The sequence below is a fragment of the Haliotis rubra genome, unplaced genomic scaffold (assembly GCF_003918875.1).
Source record: "Haliotis rubra isolate DU_JTF1 unplaced genomic scaffold, ASM391887v1 Scf1325, whole genome shotgun sequence".
Taxonomy (NCBI): Eukaryota; Metazoa; Mollusca; class Gastropoda; order Lepetellida; family Haliotidae; genus Haliotis; species Haliotis rubra.
Window position 1 is genome coordinate 133,131 of NW_025765254.1, and position 17,250 is coordinate 150,380.

General features: G+C 39.5%; 1 protein-coding gene across 1 annotated transcript; it reads right to left on the bottom strand.

The window, feature by feature from the left end:
- Positions 1-3,510: 3,510 nt before the first annotated feature.
- LOC124267627 (selenoprotein S-like) lies at positions 3,511-16,870 on the bottom strand. Its single transcript, XM_046702588.1, has 5 exons — positions 16,717-16,870; positions 6,719-6,853; positions 4,893-4,999; positions 4,034-4,117; positions 3,511-3,543 (listed from the first exon to the last, which is right to left on the bottom strand). The coding sequence occupies exons 1-5, from the start codon at positions 16,802-16,804 to the stop codon at positions 3,511-3,513; spliced, it is 447 nt and encodes a 148-aa protein (XP_046558544.1). The 5' UTR covers positions 16,805-16,870.
- Between the last annotated feature and the right edge of the window lie 380 nt (positions 16,871-17,250).

Here is a 17,250-nt window from a genome sequence, read left to right on the forward strand (position 1 = left end):
AACTGAAGAGAATGCAAAGCATTTGGAAACTGAAGAGTATGCAGAGCATTTGGAAACTGAAGAGAATGCAGAGCATTTGGAAACTGAAGAAAATGCAGAGCACTTGGAAACTGAAGAGTATGCAGAGCATTTGGAAACTGAAGAGAATGCAAAGCATTTGGAAACTGAAGAGAATGCAAAGCATTTGGAAATCGAAGAGAATGCAAAGCATTTGGAAACTGAAGAGTATGCAGAGCACTTGGAAACTGAAGAGAATGCAAAGCATTTGGAAACTGAAGAGAATGCAAAGCATTTAGAACATGAAGAGTATGCAGAGCATATGGAAACTGAAGAGTATGCAGAGTACATGGAAACTGAAGAGAATGCAGAGCATATGGAAACTGAAGAGTATGCAAAGCATTTGGAAACTGAAGAGAATGCAAAGCATTTGGAAACTGAATACTATGCAGAGCATTTGGAAACTGAAGAGAATGCAGAGCATTTGGAAACTGAAGAGAATGCAGAGCACTTGGAAACTGAAGAGTATGCAGAGCATTTGGAAACTGAAGAGAATGCAAAGCATTTGGAAACTGAAGAGAATGCAAAGCATTTGGAAACTGAAGAGAATGCAAAGCATTTGGAAACTGAAGAGTATGCAGAGCACTTGGAAACTGAAGAGAATGCAGAGCATTTGGAAACTGAAGAGAATGCAAAGCATTTGGAACATGAAGAGTATGCAGAGCATATGGAAACTGAAGAGTATGCAGAGTACATGGAAACTGAAGAGAATGCAGAGCATATGGAAACTGAAGAGTATGCAGAGCATTTGGAAACTGAAGAGTATGCAGAGCATTTGAAAACTCAAGAGAATGCAGAGCACTTGGAAACTGAAGAGAATGCAAAGCATTTGGAAAATCGAAGAGAATGCAAAGCATTTGGAAACTGAAGAGAATGCAGAGCATTTGGAAACTGAAGAGAATGCAGAGCACTTGAAACTGAAGAGAATGCAAAGCATTTGGAAAATCGAAGAGAATGCAAAGCATTTGAAACTGAAGAGTATGCAAAGCATTTGGAAACTGAAGAGAATGCAGAGCACTTGGAAACTGAAGAGAATGCAAAGCATTTGGAAACTGAAGAGAATGCAGAGCACTTGGAAACTGAAGAGAATGCAGAGCATTTGGAAACTGAAGAGAATGCAGAGCATTTGGAAACTGAAGAGTATACAGAGCATATGGAAACTGAAGAGAATGCAGAGCACTTGGAAACTGAAGAGTATGCAGAGCACTTGGAAACTGAAGAGAATGCAGAGCACTTGGAAACTGAAGTGAATACAGAGCATTTGGAACATGAAGAGTATGCAGAGCATATGGAAACTGAAGAGTATGCAGAGTACATGGAAACTGAAGAGAATGCAGAGCACTTGGAAACTGAAGAGAATGCAGAGCACTTGGAAACTGAAGAGAATGCAGAGCATTTGGAAACTGAAGGGAATGCAGAGCAGTGGGAAACCGAGGAGCAAGCAGAGCATTTGGAACATGAAGAGTGAGTAGCTTTGCACATGCCTATGAGCAAAGGAATATTCCGAATACACAGTATAACTTCATGTGGCAATTCAGAAAATGAAACATAAAAGGAAGGGGGAAAACTTTCTTCATTATTCCAACTCAAACATATTACCTAGATCAGGGCAACGGTGGAGTCTCGTAGTTAAAGCTTTCACTCATCACAACGAAGACCTGAGTTCAACTCCCTGCATGGATACAATGTGTAAAGCTCATTTCTCGTGTTCCCGCATGATGTTGCTTGAATATTGCGAAAAGCGCCGCTATACACATTTCACTCAATATTATTTACATCATAGGGAAATTAGATTGACTGATGTCAAAGACCGAAGTTGTATTCCATTTGGCAGACTAGCTGCAATGATCAACAATAAGCCAAAAACAGCTTAGACAACTTAATCAACAGCAAAGGGTTCATTTCAATAGAGTCTCAACAGTTATCTCCCTTGAACAGCAACTGGTAAGTCTTCGGTAAAAGGAAAAAACAGATGGTTAAGATTCTGTGTCACCATGGTAACATACTCTCACAGTTCGACGACAGTGACCCCAGAGGAAATATTCTCAAGGACAAACAACATCATGCCTTTTCACCCTGGCAACGGTTTTATGTTAAAGTCAGCCATCGCCAACAGAAATCTCCAGTTAATGCCCATCTAATTTGCATGGATTAGTCCACAAGTTTAATTTTGTAATATTTTCTGAAACATCTGTCAGCACTTGGTGACGTGTGGTGAAATTGGGTTTAACGTCGTGCTTGAGAATATTTCGCTCACATGACGACGTGCATGCGTGTGTGTGTGTATGTGCGGCTGCTTGTACTAGCCCAGACTTAAGCTGGTTTTATAGTGCTAGCCCACTGGGATACCATGCCGCAGTGAAGCATGAATACCCCACTCAGACACATTATACTGACTCCGAGCCGACCAGTCCTTGCTGTACCCATTAATGCTGAACACCAGGCAGGGACCAACAAGTATCATATTTTAACGTCTTTTGGTATGACGCAGTCGAGGATCGAACCCGCGACTTTCCGCTCTCCGCTTTCCGCTCTCTTCATGCATGTCTAGGTTTGTTTGTTGAATGAATGAAGGAAACAAGAAAACTTGGCACCCAGAGAGAGACACTGAGAGTTTTTGGTTTTACGCCGCTTATAGCAATATTCCAGCAATATCACGGCGGGGAACACCAGAAATGGGCTTCACACATTGTACCCATGTGGGGAATCGAACCCAGGCCTTTGGTGTGATGAGCGAACACTTTAACCACAAGGCTACCCCACCGCCCTACTGAGATGATATTAATTGATAATAATATAAAGGAAACACAAATGTTATGAGTAATTTTTACACCACAAAAATTATCAATCATGGTCACGGAAATTGCCGATCAATTTGGGTGAACCGGGTTGCGAAAAATGTATCGCTATATATCGCATTTTGAAGTTCGAATTGCAATATACCAGTTAACCAGTATTATCCCCCACCCCTACCCATATGGCTGGAATATTGCTGAGTTTAGGGATAAACGGACCAGTGAATTATCCAAATCAATCTGAGAAATACATGTGTAATTATACTATCCACTATCTCTGTATTTTACAAATATAACAGATCAATGCTCATGCTGTTGATCACTGGACTGATCATACTGCCATTATAATTGTTTTGCCATTCAATTGTTTTACTGCCAGTCTTCTGAGTGTGGAAATTGTAATTACTTAGTAATTTGCATAGTGAGTGAGTTGAGTTTTACGAGACATATATTCCAGCTATATGGCGTCAGTCTGTAAATAATCGAGTCTGGACCAGACACTTCAGTGATCAACATCATGAGTATTGATCTGCGCAAATGGGATATAATGAAATGTGTCAACCAAGTCAGCAAACCTGTCCACTCGATCCCATTAGTCCCCTCTCAGTAAATTGTATAATGAAATTGTTAATTGTAGGACATTTCTTAATCATTTGTTTCATTTACAGATTTCTGGGTTAACTTTGTGTCTCTGGAAATCAACACACAACACAAAGAGCAACAACAACATTGCGTTTCTCCAGTTTGTGGTCCTCTATCAATCAAAAAAGAAGAAAAAGTAATATGTAGAGATGGTAGGCTGTTTCACATACAGGAGATGGTAGTCTCTCTCTCGTCTAAGAGACCACAGGCTGTCTCACGTACAAGAGACCACAAGCTGTCTCACGTACAAGAGACGATAGGCTGTCTCACGTACAAGACACGGTAGGCTGTCTCACGTACAAGAGATGGTAAGCTGTCTCACGTACAAAACACGGTAGGGTGTCCAACATACAAGAAACGGTAGGCTGTCTCACGTACAAGACATGATAGGCTGTCTCACGTACAAGAGAAGGTAGGCTGTCTCACGTAAAAGAGACGGCAGGCTGTCTCACGTACAAAAAGACGGTAGGCGTCTGACGTACACGTTACGTCTCTCACTGGTGATGAATGGTTTCAAATGACAGATATATTGAACATACCGGCTTATACCTGGATCTGTAGCCCTTTCCTTCTAAGTGACGATCCCAATCTTCAATCTTTTGTTTCCTCTTTTCTTCCTCTTTCTGTCACAAAAAATCAGGCAGTGAGTATGCTTTTATGCTGCTTTTAGCAATATTCCAGCAATATCACGGCGGGACACCCAAAATGGGCTTCACACTTAGTACCCATGTGGGGAATCGAGCCCGTGTCTTCGGCGTGACGAGCAAATGCTATATTTCGTGCTACTTCACACAATTTAGGAAATTGTTGCAAATTTAAAAAAATGTAAAGTTTGAAACTTAAATTACAACGAAAAATGAACCCCACTTTCTATTTATTTGTCCATCATATAGCTTTCTCAGGCAAAGACTGACTGACTGACTGAGTTTGGTTTTACGTCGCTTTTAGCAATATTCCAGCAAATGGGCTTCACACATTGTACCCATGTGGGGATTCGAACCCGGGTTCTTGGCGTGATGAGGCAACGCTTTAACCGCTGGGCTACCCCACCACCACCCCAGGCAAAGATATTTAGCAAGCAAAAACATTTCAGTGTGTGACATCAAGTGACTGATTGTATTAAACTCAATGACTGAGACACAGACATCTGCATTCTTGACAGACACGAATGAAACAGATGTGAAATATAAAATTGATTTCACATGTTAGAACATGATAAATTCGATCAATGACACTGTACCTCTGTTTGTACAAAACAGCCTGTGATCTACAAGTACAGATAATAACGTCTCCCAGGAGATTTGCGCAAGGCAAACAAGGGTAAAAAAACCATGAGCAACAATCAAAACAAAAAGGCACAATGCCCTGGCATCCCTAGGTGTAATACAAAGCCCATACCTTTCTCTGTTTCTCTGCATATTCTTCTGCCTGGGCATTGAGCTGTTCCTGCATACGCTGTCGAGACTGTTCCATGGCCTCAAGGCGGCTCTGAGCCACACCTACATCTGGAGTAAACAATCAGTTTGAAAGTTTTACGACAGAGATACAAGACTTCTTTAACAGTAATCATCAGCGGATTCCCTACATGGGTACAATGTGTGGAGCCCATTTCTGGTGTCCCAGAAAGATGATATTGCTGGGATATTGCTAAGATTGGCATAAAACCATACTCACCCATTTTAGTGGACATAATGTGGAGTGAGTGAGTGAGTTTAGTTTTACGCCGCATTCAGCAATATCCCAGCTATATGGCGGCGGTCTGTAAATAATCGAGTCTGGACCAGACAATCCAGTGATCAACAGCAAGAGCATCGATCTGCGCAATTGGGAACCGATGACATGTGTCAACCAAGTCAGCGAAACTGACCACCCGATCCCGTTAGTCGCCTCTTACGACAAGCATAGTCACCTTTTATTTATGGCAAGCACATGGGTTGCTGAAGACCTATTCTATCCCGGATCTTCACGGGTCTGAATATAATGTGGATCCCCCTAAATGCAATCTCCTTAATATCAGACTTTGGTACTTGCTACTGCAACACATATTGGTGCAACCACTACAGGTCACTTGACATTTGCTCATCCAGAGTATCAGTCAACAGATTATGAAATTACAGTCTAAATGCATAGTTTCATCACACTTCTTCATAAGAACCATCATCACTAGGGCTGCAACGAATACACTATGTGGCAAATATGATACGTATCATGAATATTGGGTAACGAATACGAATAATTATTCATGAATACAATATTGTAGTTAATAGTGGTGTTCCGATTAATTGAAATAATCGAAGATTGGTCGAAGTGACCAAATGACCAAGCAATCGATCACATTTTCTCATAATCGAACACAAACGATTTTGGAACTGCTGTTTTAGTCTTTGAAACACTTGACGAATGAACATATCTTCCAAGTTGTCAGGGCCTGAAAACTTGTTTAATTCTTAGAAAACTCACTTCACTAACTGAAAAGTCATGACTGAATATTTCTTAAAGACTCTAGGATGTTTATGTTCATGATATATTAGTCATCACTTTTAAGTAGCAAGTTGCATCATGTTATACATATCTGCAATAACAACCTGGATAGGAAAATCTGACAATGACGCTAACCAATTTTTTTCGATGATTGTTCGTTGGTATTGAAGCAATCATCAATTGTGAGATTTTAACTAATTCCCAACACTAGTAGTTAGATGATTGAAGTACAAAATGGAACGCCCATGTTGACAGTTCAATTTGTCACAGCAATAACCAGTGATCTCATGACACTCAAATTTGGTATGTAATAGTTATTGATGACATTACCATGTGCGGCCTTGGCAAACTAACATGACTTGCACTACTGCAATGCTAGTACATGTTCCATTCTTGCATATCTCACTTTGGAAAGGACATAAGGGTTCAAGTAAAACATGCTCCCTTAAAAAAATTGTAAATATTCGTTAATATTTGGTTCTGGTGACCACGAATAATGAATTGAATTCATGAAGGGCTACGGGTCGATTCACCGAATATGCGAGTGAATCGTAACAGCCTTAATCATCACCACCATAAATTATGAATGGTCCCTAACATATTACAGTTCACCTTTGCTAAATCAAACATTTATATTAAAAACAACATGATGAAGTTATCATAACATTAATTTGATAATTTTTAGATGACTTGTACAGGGCTTGGAACTAAAACTTGGTCTATGAATAAAAATGTCAGCTTACCATATTTCTTGTAGCTCTCTTCCTCTCGAGATTTCTGCATCTTGTCCCATGATGCCTGGAACTTTTTCCGCAGGTAAAGAAGGAGTAGAACACCAGCAAGCAGGAACCAGCCGTAGGTCTGTATCACCTCCACACCTGAAACACATGCTCACAGACATCAGAATTTGTAGGGTGTGGTGTGTGTGCGTGTGTGTGTGTGTGAGACACAACATAGTACAGGGCTCCAGATAAGGGCCGTATCGGCGTATGTACGGATATAAAATAAGCACGATACGGTAGGAAATAATTTAGAAAACATTGCAGATACGCACCACAGCAATGGTGTACGATCTTAGAATCATTTACAGACGTATTTATCTGAAAAAGTATTGTTTCATTGTTTATTGACCTGTTTACACAAGAGTAGCAATGTTGTGGTGGATATATGAAACGAAACACAACATTACTGATACTCCATTAAATTCCATTCAGTACTCTAAATGAACTTTTACTGTTTTCCAATACTCCTATATTGAAAAAATAAGGAGTACGTACTCCTGATCATGAAAAATTATCTGGAGCCCTGATAGTATAGACATGTTAATTCCCTCAGCAGGACGATAAAGGGATGTTTGCTAGTATAGATGTGTCAGTTCCTCAAGGATGATAAAGACAAGTTTGGTAGTAGGGCTGTGAAATGTAATTTTTGGAGTAAAATTGATATTTTATACTTATCCTGACTCATGCTCTTTTTGCTTGTCTTCTTCTTCTTGCGAACATAGTGGAACACTTGTATCTCCCTAATTGAAGCTCCCTTCAATTTAAAATCACTAATTAGTATTCACCACGAGTTACCTCCTTTCCACAAGCGCGGGAACGAGGGCGCCACCTCTACCCATGTGCCTCACTCTCTCCTCATATACTGAGCCCAACATTTGAATTTACAGGGAAATCCAAAGTGTTATTTGGGGAGGATGGGAGGGCTGACCTCATGAGTCAGGATAAGTATAAAATATCAATTTTACTCCAAAAATTACATATTTTTCCTTATCCTGACTCATGCTCTTTTTGCTTGTAGCATCCTACGGAACGGAGGTGGGAATATCTAATACTTTGGATTTTTAATAATTAGTGATTTGAACTGTGATGATTGTAATAACCCTATGGGAACTTCATAAAGGCACTGAACTGATGAATTCCTGCTGCTAACTTATCAGCTGCCATATAAAAGGTTATTACCATGTACTTATTATGATAAAGTATATATAACATTAATACAATGCTTAAGACTAATAGACTTAAGCTTGTTAATATGCTAGTATAAACTCCTTAGAGTTTGTTAGCTAAAATACTTTAAGATATAACATAGTACTAAGCTTAAGATATGATTAAACTTAAGCTAATTATATAATAGCAAACTCTTTAGAGTTTGTTAGTTAATATACTTATATGATATAGATATAATGCTGAGCTTAAGATATGAATAAGCTTTAGCTATATATATAATAGCAAAAACTCTGTAGAGTTTGTTAGCTAATATATTTTTATAATATGAGTATAGTACTGTGCTTAAGCTATAATTAACTTAAGCTACATATATAATAGCCAAACTCTGTAGAGTTTGTTAGCTAATATATTTTATAATATGAGTATAGTACTGTGCTTAAGCTATAATTAACTTAAGCTACATATATAATAGCCAAACTCTGTAGAGTTTGTTAGCTAATATATATTATAATATTAGTATAGTACTGAGCTTAAGATATAATTAACTTAAGCTACATATATATAGCAAAACTCTGTAGGGTTTTGTTAGCTAATATATTTTACAATATGAGTATAGTAGTGTGCTTAAGATATAATTAACTTAAGCTACATATATAATAGCAAAACTCCGTAGAGTTTGTTAGCTAATATATTTTACAATATGAGTATAGTAGTGTGCTTAAGATATAATGAACTTAAGCTACATATATAATAGCAGAACTCCGTAGAGTTTGTTAGCTAACATATTTTACAATATGAGTATAGTATTGTGCTTAAGATATTATTAACTTAAGCTACATATATAATAGCCAAAAAAAAAAACTCTGTAGAGTTTATTAGCTAATATGTTTATAGTGTAACCATAGTACTAAGCTTAAGATAAGATTAGACTTAAGCTAAATGTATATAGCAAAATAAACTCCTTAGAGTTTATTAACTAATATACTTTTTATGTTAAAAACATAGTACTGAGCTTAAGTTATGATGAAACTTAAGCTATATATATATAATAACAAAACTCCGTCGAGTTTTGTTAGCTAATACCTTTATAATGTAAACATACTGCTTAAGATATGATGAAAACTTAAGCTAATTGTATAATAGCGAAAACAACCCTTTAGAGTTTGTTAGCTATGATATAAACCTAGTATTGAGCTTATGAAGGAAAACTTAAGCTACATATATAATAGCAAGAACTCCGTAGAGTTTGTTAGCTAATACATGTTATAATGTAACCATAAAGCTTAAAATATGATGAAACTTAAGCGAAATATATAATAGCAAAACCCTCTTTTAGAGTTTTGATAGCTAATATACCTATATGATATAAACATAGTACTGCGCTTAAGATATGAATAAGCTTAAGTTACATATATAATAGCTAAAACTCTGTAGAGTTTGTTAGCTAATACATGTTATAATATAACCATATTGCTTAGAAATATGATGATACTTAAGCCAAATAGCAAAAAACTCTTTAGAGTTTGTTAGCTAATCTACTTATATGATATAAACATAGTACTAAGCTTAAGATATGAATAAGCTTAAGCTACCTATATAATAGCAAAACTCCTTAGAGTTTGTTAGCCAATATATTTTAATAATATGAGTATAGTACTATGCTTAAGGTATAATTAGCTTAAGTTACCTATATAATAGTAAAACTCCGTAGAGTTTGTTAGCTTAATTAACTTAAGCTATGTATAAAATAGCCAAAAACTCTGTAGAGTTTGTTAGCTAATGCATTTATCATGTAACCATAGTATTACTCTTAAGATATGAATAACTTAAGGTAAATATATATAATAACAAACTCTGTAGAGTTGTTAACTTATATATTGTATGATGTAATAATCATAGTACTGTGATGATAAAAGGAACTTAAGTAAATTATATATAGCATGAAGCTATTTAGTATTGTTATAAGATAAGTAAAAATCTGTTAGATTGACTTATCTTCTCCGAGGAACTGTCAGCTGTTGTGCGAGGACCATGGGATCGAATTGGTGTATACCTGAGACGTCCTCGGTGGTGATATCTCTCAGATAATGGTTTGCAACCACCATATCGGATTTCCAGAAATAAACCCTCCATTATTTCAATCACATTTGTGTAGAACAATTCTAGAAGTTAGCGCTATAATATCATGAGTATTAAGCTCATGGAGGGTCGGAATAGGTCCATCCGCATATGCACGTAGTATGACAGTTCTGATCCAAATGGAGATATAGTACATGAGACTTCACTCTGCGTAAGTTGATGATAGAGGAAATAATCTGTTGCATTTTTTTTTTCTCCTGTTTGGTTTGGTGGAGATAAATTTACAGTGCTCTTGCTGGCCATCTTGATAGAATCATCGTATCATGGGGTCCAAGTATGTCATCCAGGCGTGTTCATAAACCTCACTTGTGAGGTGTTGGAGCACTATATTCATATCCCCAGGTTGGGCGTGAAATTTCCGTTTTATTCTCCAAACAGAAGTTTAGTAGGTTTACTAACCATCTAGTTGTGTTAGTCGCTTGATGAAATTCAGCTGTAGTCTGAAACGCTGTGGATTTAGATCCACTTGTATCTTTCGTCTAGGTAATTCGCTGCGAAGTCCTTGACGATGTAGGTGCACAACCAGGTGTGTCTGTCCTCGTTGAACTTTATGTAAAATCGCCTGACTGCCGATCCCTCGTCTTAACTTGACAGGGGAGGTCTCTAACTTGAAGAAAGGCAGTCTAATCATGAATGTTCAGGTTAACTGGACTGTAATGAGGCTTGCTCGTTCACTGATATATAGTTGTCACTTGTGACGTAAGTGTTGAACTGTGAACAGAGATCGACCTCTGTGTAGGTCGTTGTCCCTCGCGGTCCAATCAGAACAAGGCATTTTGATTCTGTATAAATACCCGCGCTGTGATGTCACCGGTGTAGCGGGAAAAAACCCACCTTGAATAAATTCTTGTCGTCGTTGATATTAGCATAAACGTCGGTCTTCACCGTAGCTTCCCGAAGTTATCCGAGTGACCACGTGTTTCGAGGGTTAATGGTAACCGCGCGAAACCTCCGGCGCGAAATATCTTGCTCTGTAATTTTATGCTGGGTAGGTTATTTTCCTGGTTGTCGTGAAAATAATTTCAGTTTTGAATATAATTCCGACTTCCTTATATATAAGGGTATAAACAACTTGCAAGTTGTGAGCTTGTAGACTGTATACATGAATGTATCGTCATAATTGTAGAATTAACGTTGAACTTGTTGTACATATTTCTTCTCAGAAACTTTGACGATTAAGAGTTATACTCGCTGTAACAAGGCTGCTGTTCAATTTCGATATTGAATTGTCTGCAGATATGCGTAATGGTCACGCATGTAGATAATCGTATCGTCGTCCGGGATTGTATATTAGCAGTTTATACGGAATAGTTGATTTCTGTGAAGATCTGTGAAATGTCGTTGACTAATAATACAGCGACGTTCTGTGTTGTAAATAGCCTAAGCAATTATCTTCGCGTAGGCTTATAGACGGCATCTGGCATACAGTTGATAATCAACTTATGCGACGTCTTGAACGGACTGACGAGTAGCTATATATGACGAGTGGCTAGTATATGGAAACCTTGGAGGAGACTTCCTCGGTGAACGCCGGAGACTTCGCGAAGTTCTCGAAGTATCCCTTCTAGATCTTCTGGGTGAAGTAGACTTGGAGTTACTTAGCCTTCGCGACCATCGCGAAGGTGTCGAGTCAAAGCCCGATTAGTATATATATATATATATATATAAATATATATATGAGCGCTTGCTTCGTGAACAGCCTCTGTGTGTATAACAGGATGTGGGATCGTGAAGCGCTTGCCTAAGTAGGGCCGCATGGATCATCTTATCATATTCAGAAGTCGGTATTTACGAAGTCTGGTGATAAGTGTCTTATTGATCGTTGTAGATCTATTTAGGCCAGCGAACATACGTCTCGTCATGGATTCAACAGAACCAATATACGATTGTAGTTCTTATACTTGATATCGATGATCAACTTGTCTATGGGTTGATCTTCTCGGAGACTTGTGAGGGGAACGTTGATAGTTTCGCTGAAGCTCTTGTATAGTCCCTCGATGTCCTTCTAGATGATGATGATCTGGATTCAGGTGTCCTTCGCGCATGCCTTCGCGAAGCTTCCTCTGCGTCCGGTCCGGGGGAACGACGATATGACCTTCGCGAAGGCTTCCGTGATGTCTGATGGTCCGAGTCCACATCTAGGGATGAAACCGCATAAGGTGATGATCTATCCTGCCTTCGCGAAGTCCTTCGCGAAGGCTGTACATCTAGGTTCTTTCCGCCTTCGCGAAGGCTGTACATCTAGGTCCTTTCCGCCTTCGCGAAGGCCTTCGCGAAGGCTGTACATCTAGGTCCTTCGTCAAGGTGGTCCGTGACTTCCTTCGCGAAGGTGACATCGTCCTGGCTGCTACGTTGACGGGGGGTGCCTCTGGGGTGCTGTCTACGTTGGAGCCTTCGCGTTGCTCGGACCCTGCTACCGCGAGATATTGGTCCTCCATGATGTTCATAATTTGTCGCATCATGTCTTCTGGGATGGTCTGCGACGAGGTCGTCGGTGCTTTATCTCTGCGGTGTTAATGGAGGGGTCCACCGGAAAATCGTCCGACATCAGTGTAGAGGCATCAGGCTGCATGGTGATCTCTGCTGATGTCGTTGTAGCTGTCACCGGTCGTTTCTTGTGGCGTACGTCGGGGATGATGATCAGCTGATCATCGTAGAGGTCCAGGTCATCGGTTGGAACAATCTCGGTTGAGAAAGTCCTAGTAGACTTCGTTGATTTTCCCTCAGAGGTCGACGCTGCCCTGGGTGTGCGACGTCTGCGTTGAGTGTTGGTAATGATGGGACCCTCAGGACGATCATCGCATATCTGCGTTGGTACATCAGGCTGCATGCTGATCTGTGCCGACATCGGTCAATCTTTGATGTACAACCGGTATGATGACCGGCTGATCATCATACAGGCCCAAAACTTCGATGGGAACGGTCTCGGTTGTTGAGATGTAGTAGAAAAACCCTCTAGTCTTCTGCTGCGACGATGGGATGTCTGGGGAAGCAGGATGCTTCTTGGAGATGGCGGACTACGTCCCACACCTCTCCACCACTCTAGCGGAACACCACACGGGAAGGGAGTCGGCCAACAGCAGTAGACTGGCGAGGGGTTCCGTGTATCAGTCATACTAGACTCTGCATACGCGACCTATCTGCTGTGCGTGCCAAACGCAAAGTAAATAATAATAAAAAGGTAGAATTGGATAAATTAGTACCGCAACTGCAGTGTGAATATAATAAACATGGCGCCGTACATCATATTAAAGGCGGATCAGCAGCAGCATAAAAAACGTAATCTGCAATAGTACAGAATTTTCATCAACGTAATCCACTGAAACAAACACGGCGTCCCGTGAATAAACTGTAGAAAAACGACTAAATATCAATATATAATCGTTGAAGGATACTAGCTAAACCTCTATAGATGTCTATACGAGGTAACTAACTAAATATAAATCAAAGGATATAGTGTGTCGGGAGACACAGGCGCTCTCACGTCCAGCTCACTGGGCGAAGAAGGAGAGAGTGAGGCACATGGGTAGAGGTGGCGCCCTCGTTCCCGCGCTTGTGGAAAGGAGGTAACTCGTGGTGAATACTAATTAGTGATTTTAAATTGAAGGGAGCTTCAATTAGGGAGATACAAGTGTTCCACTATGTTCGCAAGAAGAAGAAGACAAGCAAAAAGAGCATGAGTCAGGATAAGGAAAAATTATACTTTTATTTCTGTTGGTTTCATGTAACATTTTACAAGTGGAAGTGTCTTTATAAGTGGCACCTAAAGTGCCAAATATTCTACAGGCTGATTTAAGTTTTGTGGGTTGGAATGGTTTTATATGTGACGTTTTGGAGGAATTAAGTGGCCTCAAATGGACCAATCTTTTAATAAAAGCACGATTTATGGTTTGTCAAGATGTCAACATCTTGTTGTGAATTACATGACGTTTCGGAGTGTATGCTTGCTCCTTCATCAGGTCATGAAGGAGTAAGCATACACTCCGAAATGTCGTGTTATTCACGAAAAAGAAGTTGACACTTATAAATCTTGCTTTTCTTATGCATTCAACTTTTAAATGCCCTTCAAAGATTTGACCAATCTTTTATTTGGACTTATTTGTAGAGGCTCTGGCTCTGAGTGACCATTTCACAATTCACATTGTTTTGTTATTTTTGTTTGTTTCATATATGGTCCATTTTCCCCCCCAAATTTTCCCCAAATTTCCTTTGTACAGCCCTGGGCGGCTTTCCGGAAAATCCTGGTATGTTATGAATTTATCATAAAGGCCAAAGTCTTATAAATCTTGTAGGACTGTATAATGACATTCTAGTCAAGGATGTTAGTTATTGGAGGTCACGTGAGATTGTAAGCTGAAGTAGTTCACCTAAATCATGTTTTTGTTTCAGTTTGCAATAGTTCATGTTAACACATGTTTACACTGGAGTTGAATCTGAATGAATCACTGACATACCGTAACAATAATTACATACTGCATTGAAGTGCATTCGGTTGAAGCAAACAACACTGACCATGAAAATCATGTTATACTTTGACCTTTTTCATTATGTTCGCAAAACGTTGTTGTAATACAATACTTCAATTAAACAGGCTCTATATCATTCTATTTATCTGTAAACCATTGGCATACATCCATACACAATGGGGACGGGGAGCCTGATAGTATGGTATAACAGCAACTAAGAAGATGATGTCACACACAGACAGCTACTATGAATTTTTTATGTACGCACTTGGACAGAAACCTTCCAGTCAATATATCACAATATGTATTGCAATTCCCTTAAATTATTGCAATATATCACAATATGAGAATCAGGGCAATATGCAGCCCTATTTGGTATAAAAAATTTGTCGACTTAAAAGGATCATAAAAGGGTGTTTGCAAGTAAAACAGTATCAATTCAATTGGATCGTAAAGGGGGTGTTTGCCTGTAAAGATGTGTCAGATCCCTAAGGTGAGGTGAGGTGAAATTGGGTTTAACGTCGTGCTTGAGAATATTTCGCTTATATGACGACGTGCATGCGTGTGTATGTGTATGTGCGGCTGCTTGTACTAGCCCAGACTGAAGCTGGTTTCATAGTGCTAGCCCACTGAGATACCATGCTGCAGTGAAGCATGAATACCCCACTCAGACACATTATACTGACTCCGAGCCGACCAGTCCTTGTTGTACCCATTTATGCCAAGCGCCAGGCAGGGACCAACAAGTACCATATTTTAACGTCTTTTGGTATGACGCGGTCGGGGATGGAACCAGCGACCTTCCGCTCTCCGGGCAGACGCTCTAACCACTACACCACGGAGGTGGTCTAGATCCCTAAGGATGGTAAAGGGGTGTTTGCTAGTAAAATGGTGTCGGCTCCCCTAAGACCCAGGGAGTGGGACTTAAGCCCAGTGTGGGCCAGGTTGGCAATATTATAACAAGGCAGTGGGAGCGCTATAGTGAAATAATTCCTCTTTTAAGACCAGGCCTGTTTCACTCCAACTAATGCACCAAGAATAATTATCTTTCTGTAACGCATGATCTATATTTGAATGACCCTCCCTATGTTATATATAGCTCCAGATAAGATTTAGCTCATGTGGGTACTGTACCCACTGTATTTTTCTGGAGTGGGTATTATGAATGTTGAGTGGGTATTTCATTTTCCGTTACCCACTGCTTTCAAATATGTGCGTATTTCAGTCATTTCACTCACCTGAGTATTATGTCATTGAGTAAGTTTACTAAGCAGGTATGTTTTGCCTTATGTCATCATACCTAATCAAAACCAACTTAAATATAATGGAAATAATTTCATAAAAAATCACTCATCCTATACTGACAGTACAACACTAGTCCTATACTAACAGTACAACTTGATAGCAATCCATGTCTTTTTCATTACGCAACCGATTTTCATAAATATATTCCGTACCCATTTGTTTTAAACTTTTTGCGTATCTAACATTTTAAATGAGTAATTGGTATGCAACAATTATATTTCAGTGTGTAACTGAAAATTTTCTATGCGCATTTTACCCTGATACGCAGCTCATCTGGGCCTCTGTTATATACTCTTTTCAGGACTGTGTGTGTGTTTAGTTTTACACCACACTCAGCAATATTCCAGCTATATATGTTTGTAAATAATCGAGTCTGGACCAGACAATCCAGTGATCAACAGCAGGAGCATCGATCTGCGCAATTGATAACCAATGACATGTGTCAACCAAGTCAGCGAGCCTGACCACCCGTTCCCATTAGTCGCCTCTTACGACAAGCAACCCGCCTCTAACCCGGACCTTCATGGGTAACTTTTTTCAGGACCCATAGTGGAAGACAATGTATGATAAAGCACTTATATACATGTTCATTTCCTCCAGACCATCCCTAATTATGAGTAGTTTTGTTTTGTTGTTTTTGGTTTGGTTTTTTGTTGTTGTTTTTTTTGGGGGGGGTGTATTACCCTCCACAACAAAGCTGTCATTTTGGTGGATGACCACCCTCTCACCCCAATGCCAAGCCATTCCCCCGTCCTAGCCAAAGTACATGACAGGCAAAATGCTAGTCTGTCACACAGACCATGATTCAAATATATCCAAGAAATCCCATGCAAGTCTTGGATGCGTTAATTACTGAGACGAGATGTTAGTCTAGCAAAATACCTGTAGAAAACACGTTGGTGACTAAAGCTGGATTTTCATTTCGTAAAACTTCTGGATGAGGATTCCCATCTCCGCCAACATCTCCCATGGTGCGAGACCGTATTTGACCACGGTGCAGTCACTATCGACGCTGTTCACCTTATAATACGTGTTCTAGTACATCGACAAACGAAAACACGAATCATCAAAACAAAACTCGGCACGTCACAGGAAGTTAACACAAACACACCTCACTTCTAGAGACATCTAAAGGGAGATAACTCGAGATCAAACTTGCTCATTTTGAGATGACTGAAAAGATGAACCGAAAAACTGTAGGATTAGCACAATCTCCTCTTTTTATAATATATATGTGGTTCATGCCATTTAATAATAATTCACACGTAGAATGCGCTTAGGGGGAGATGCGCACACATCCCGAAACACACTTTTTGAAAAGCAAACATTTACTGCCAGCAACGCTGTTCGGACTCGTCAGCAGCTAAAATTTGTATAGTAAATTGACAGCATATGATTTTGTTGAATTACGAACTA

Coding starts and splice junctions, on each gene's coding strand:
- LOC124267627 (XM_046702588.1), bottom strand. CDS start 16,804: ATGGGAGATGTTGGCGGAGATGGGAATCCTCATCCAGAAGTTTTACGA. Junction 4,118..4,892: donor ATGCAGAGAAACAGAGAAAG/GTATGGGCTTTG, acceptor TTTTTGTGACAG/AAAGAGGAAGAAAAGAGGAA. Junction 3,544..4,033: donor ACAGATCCAGGTATAAGCCG/GTATGTTCAATA, acceptor GTTGATTTCCAG/AGACACAAAGTTAACCCAGA.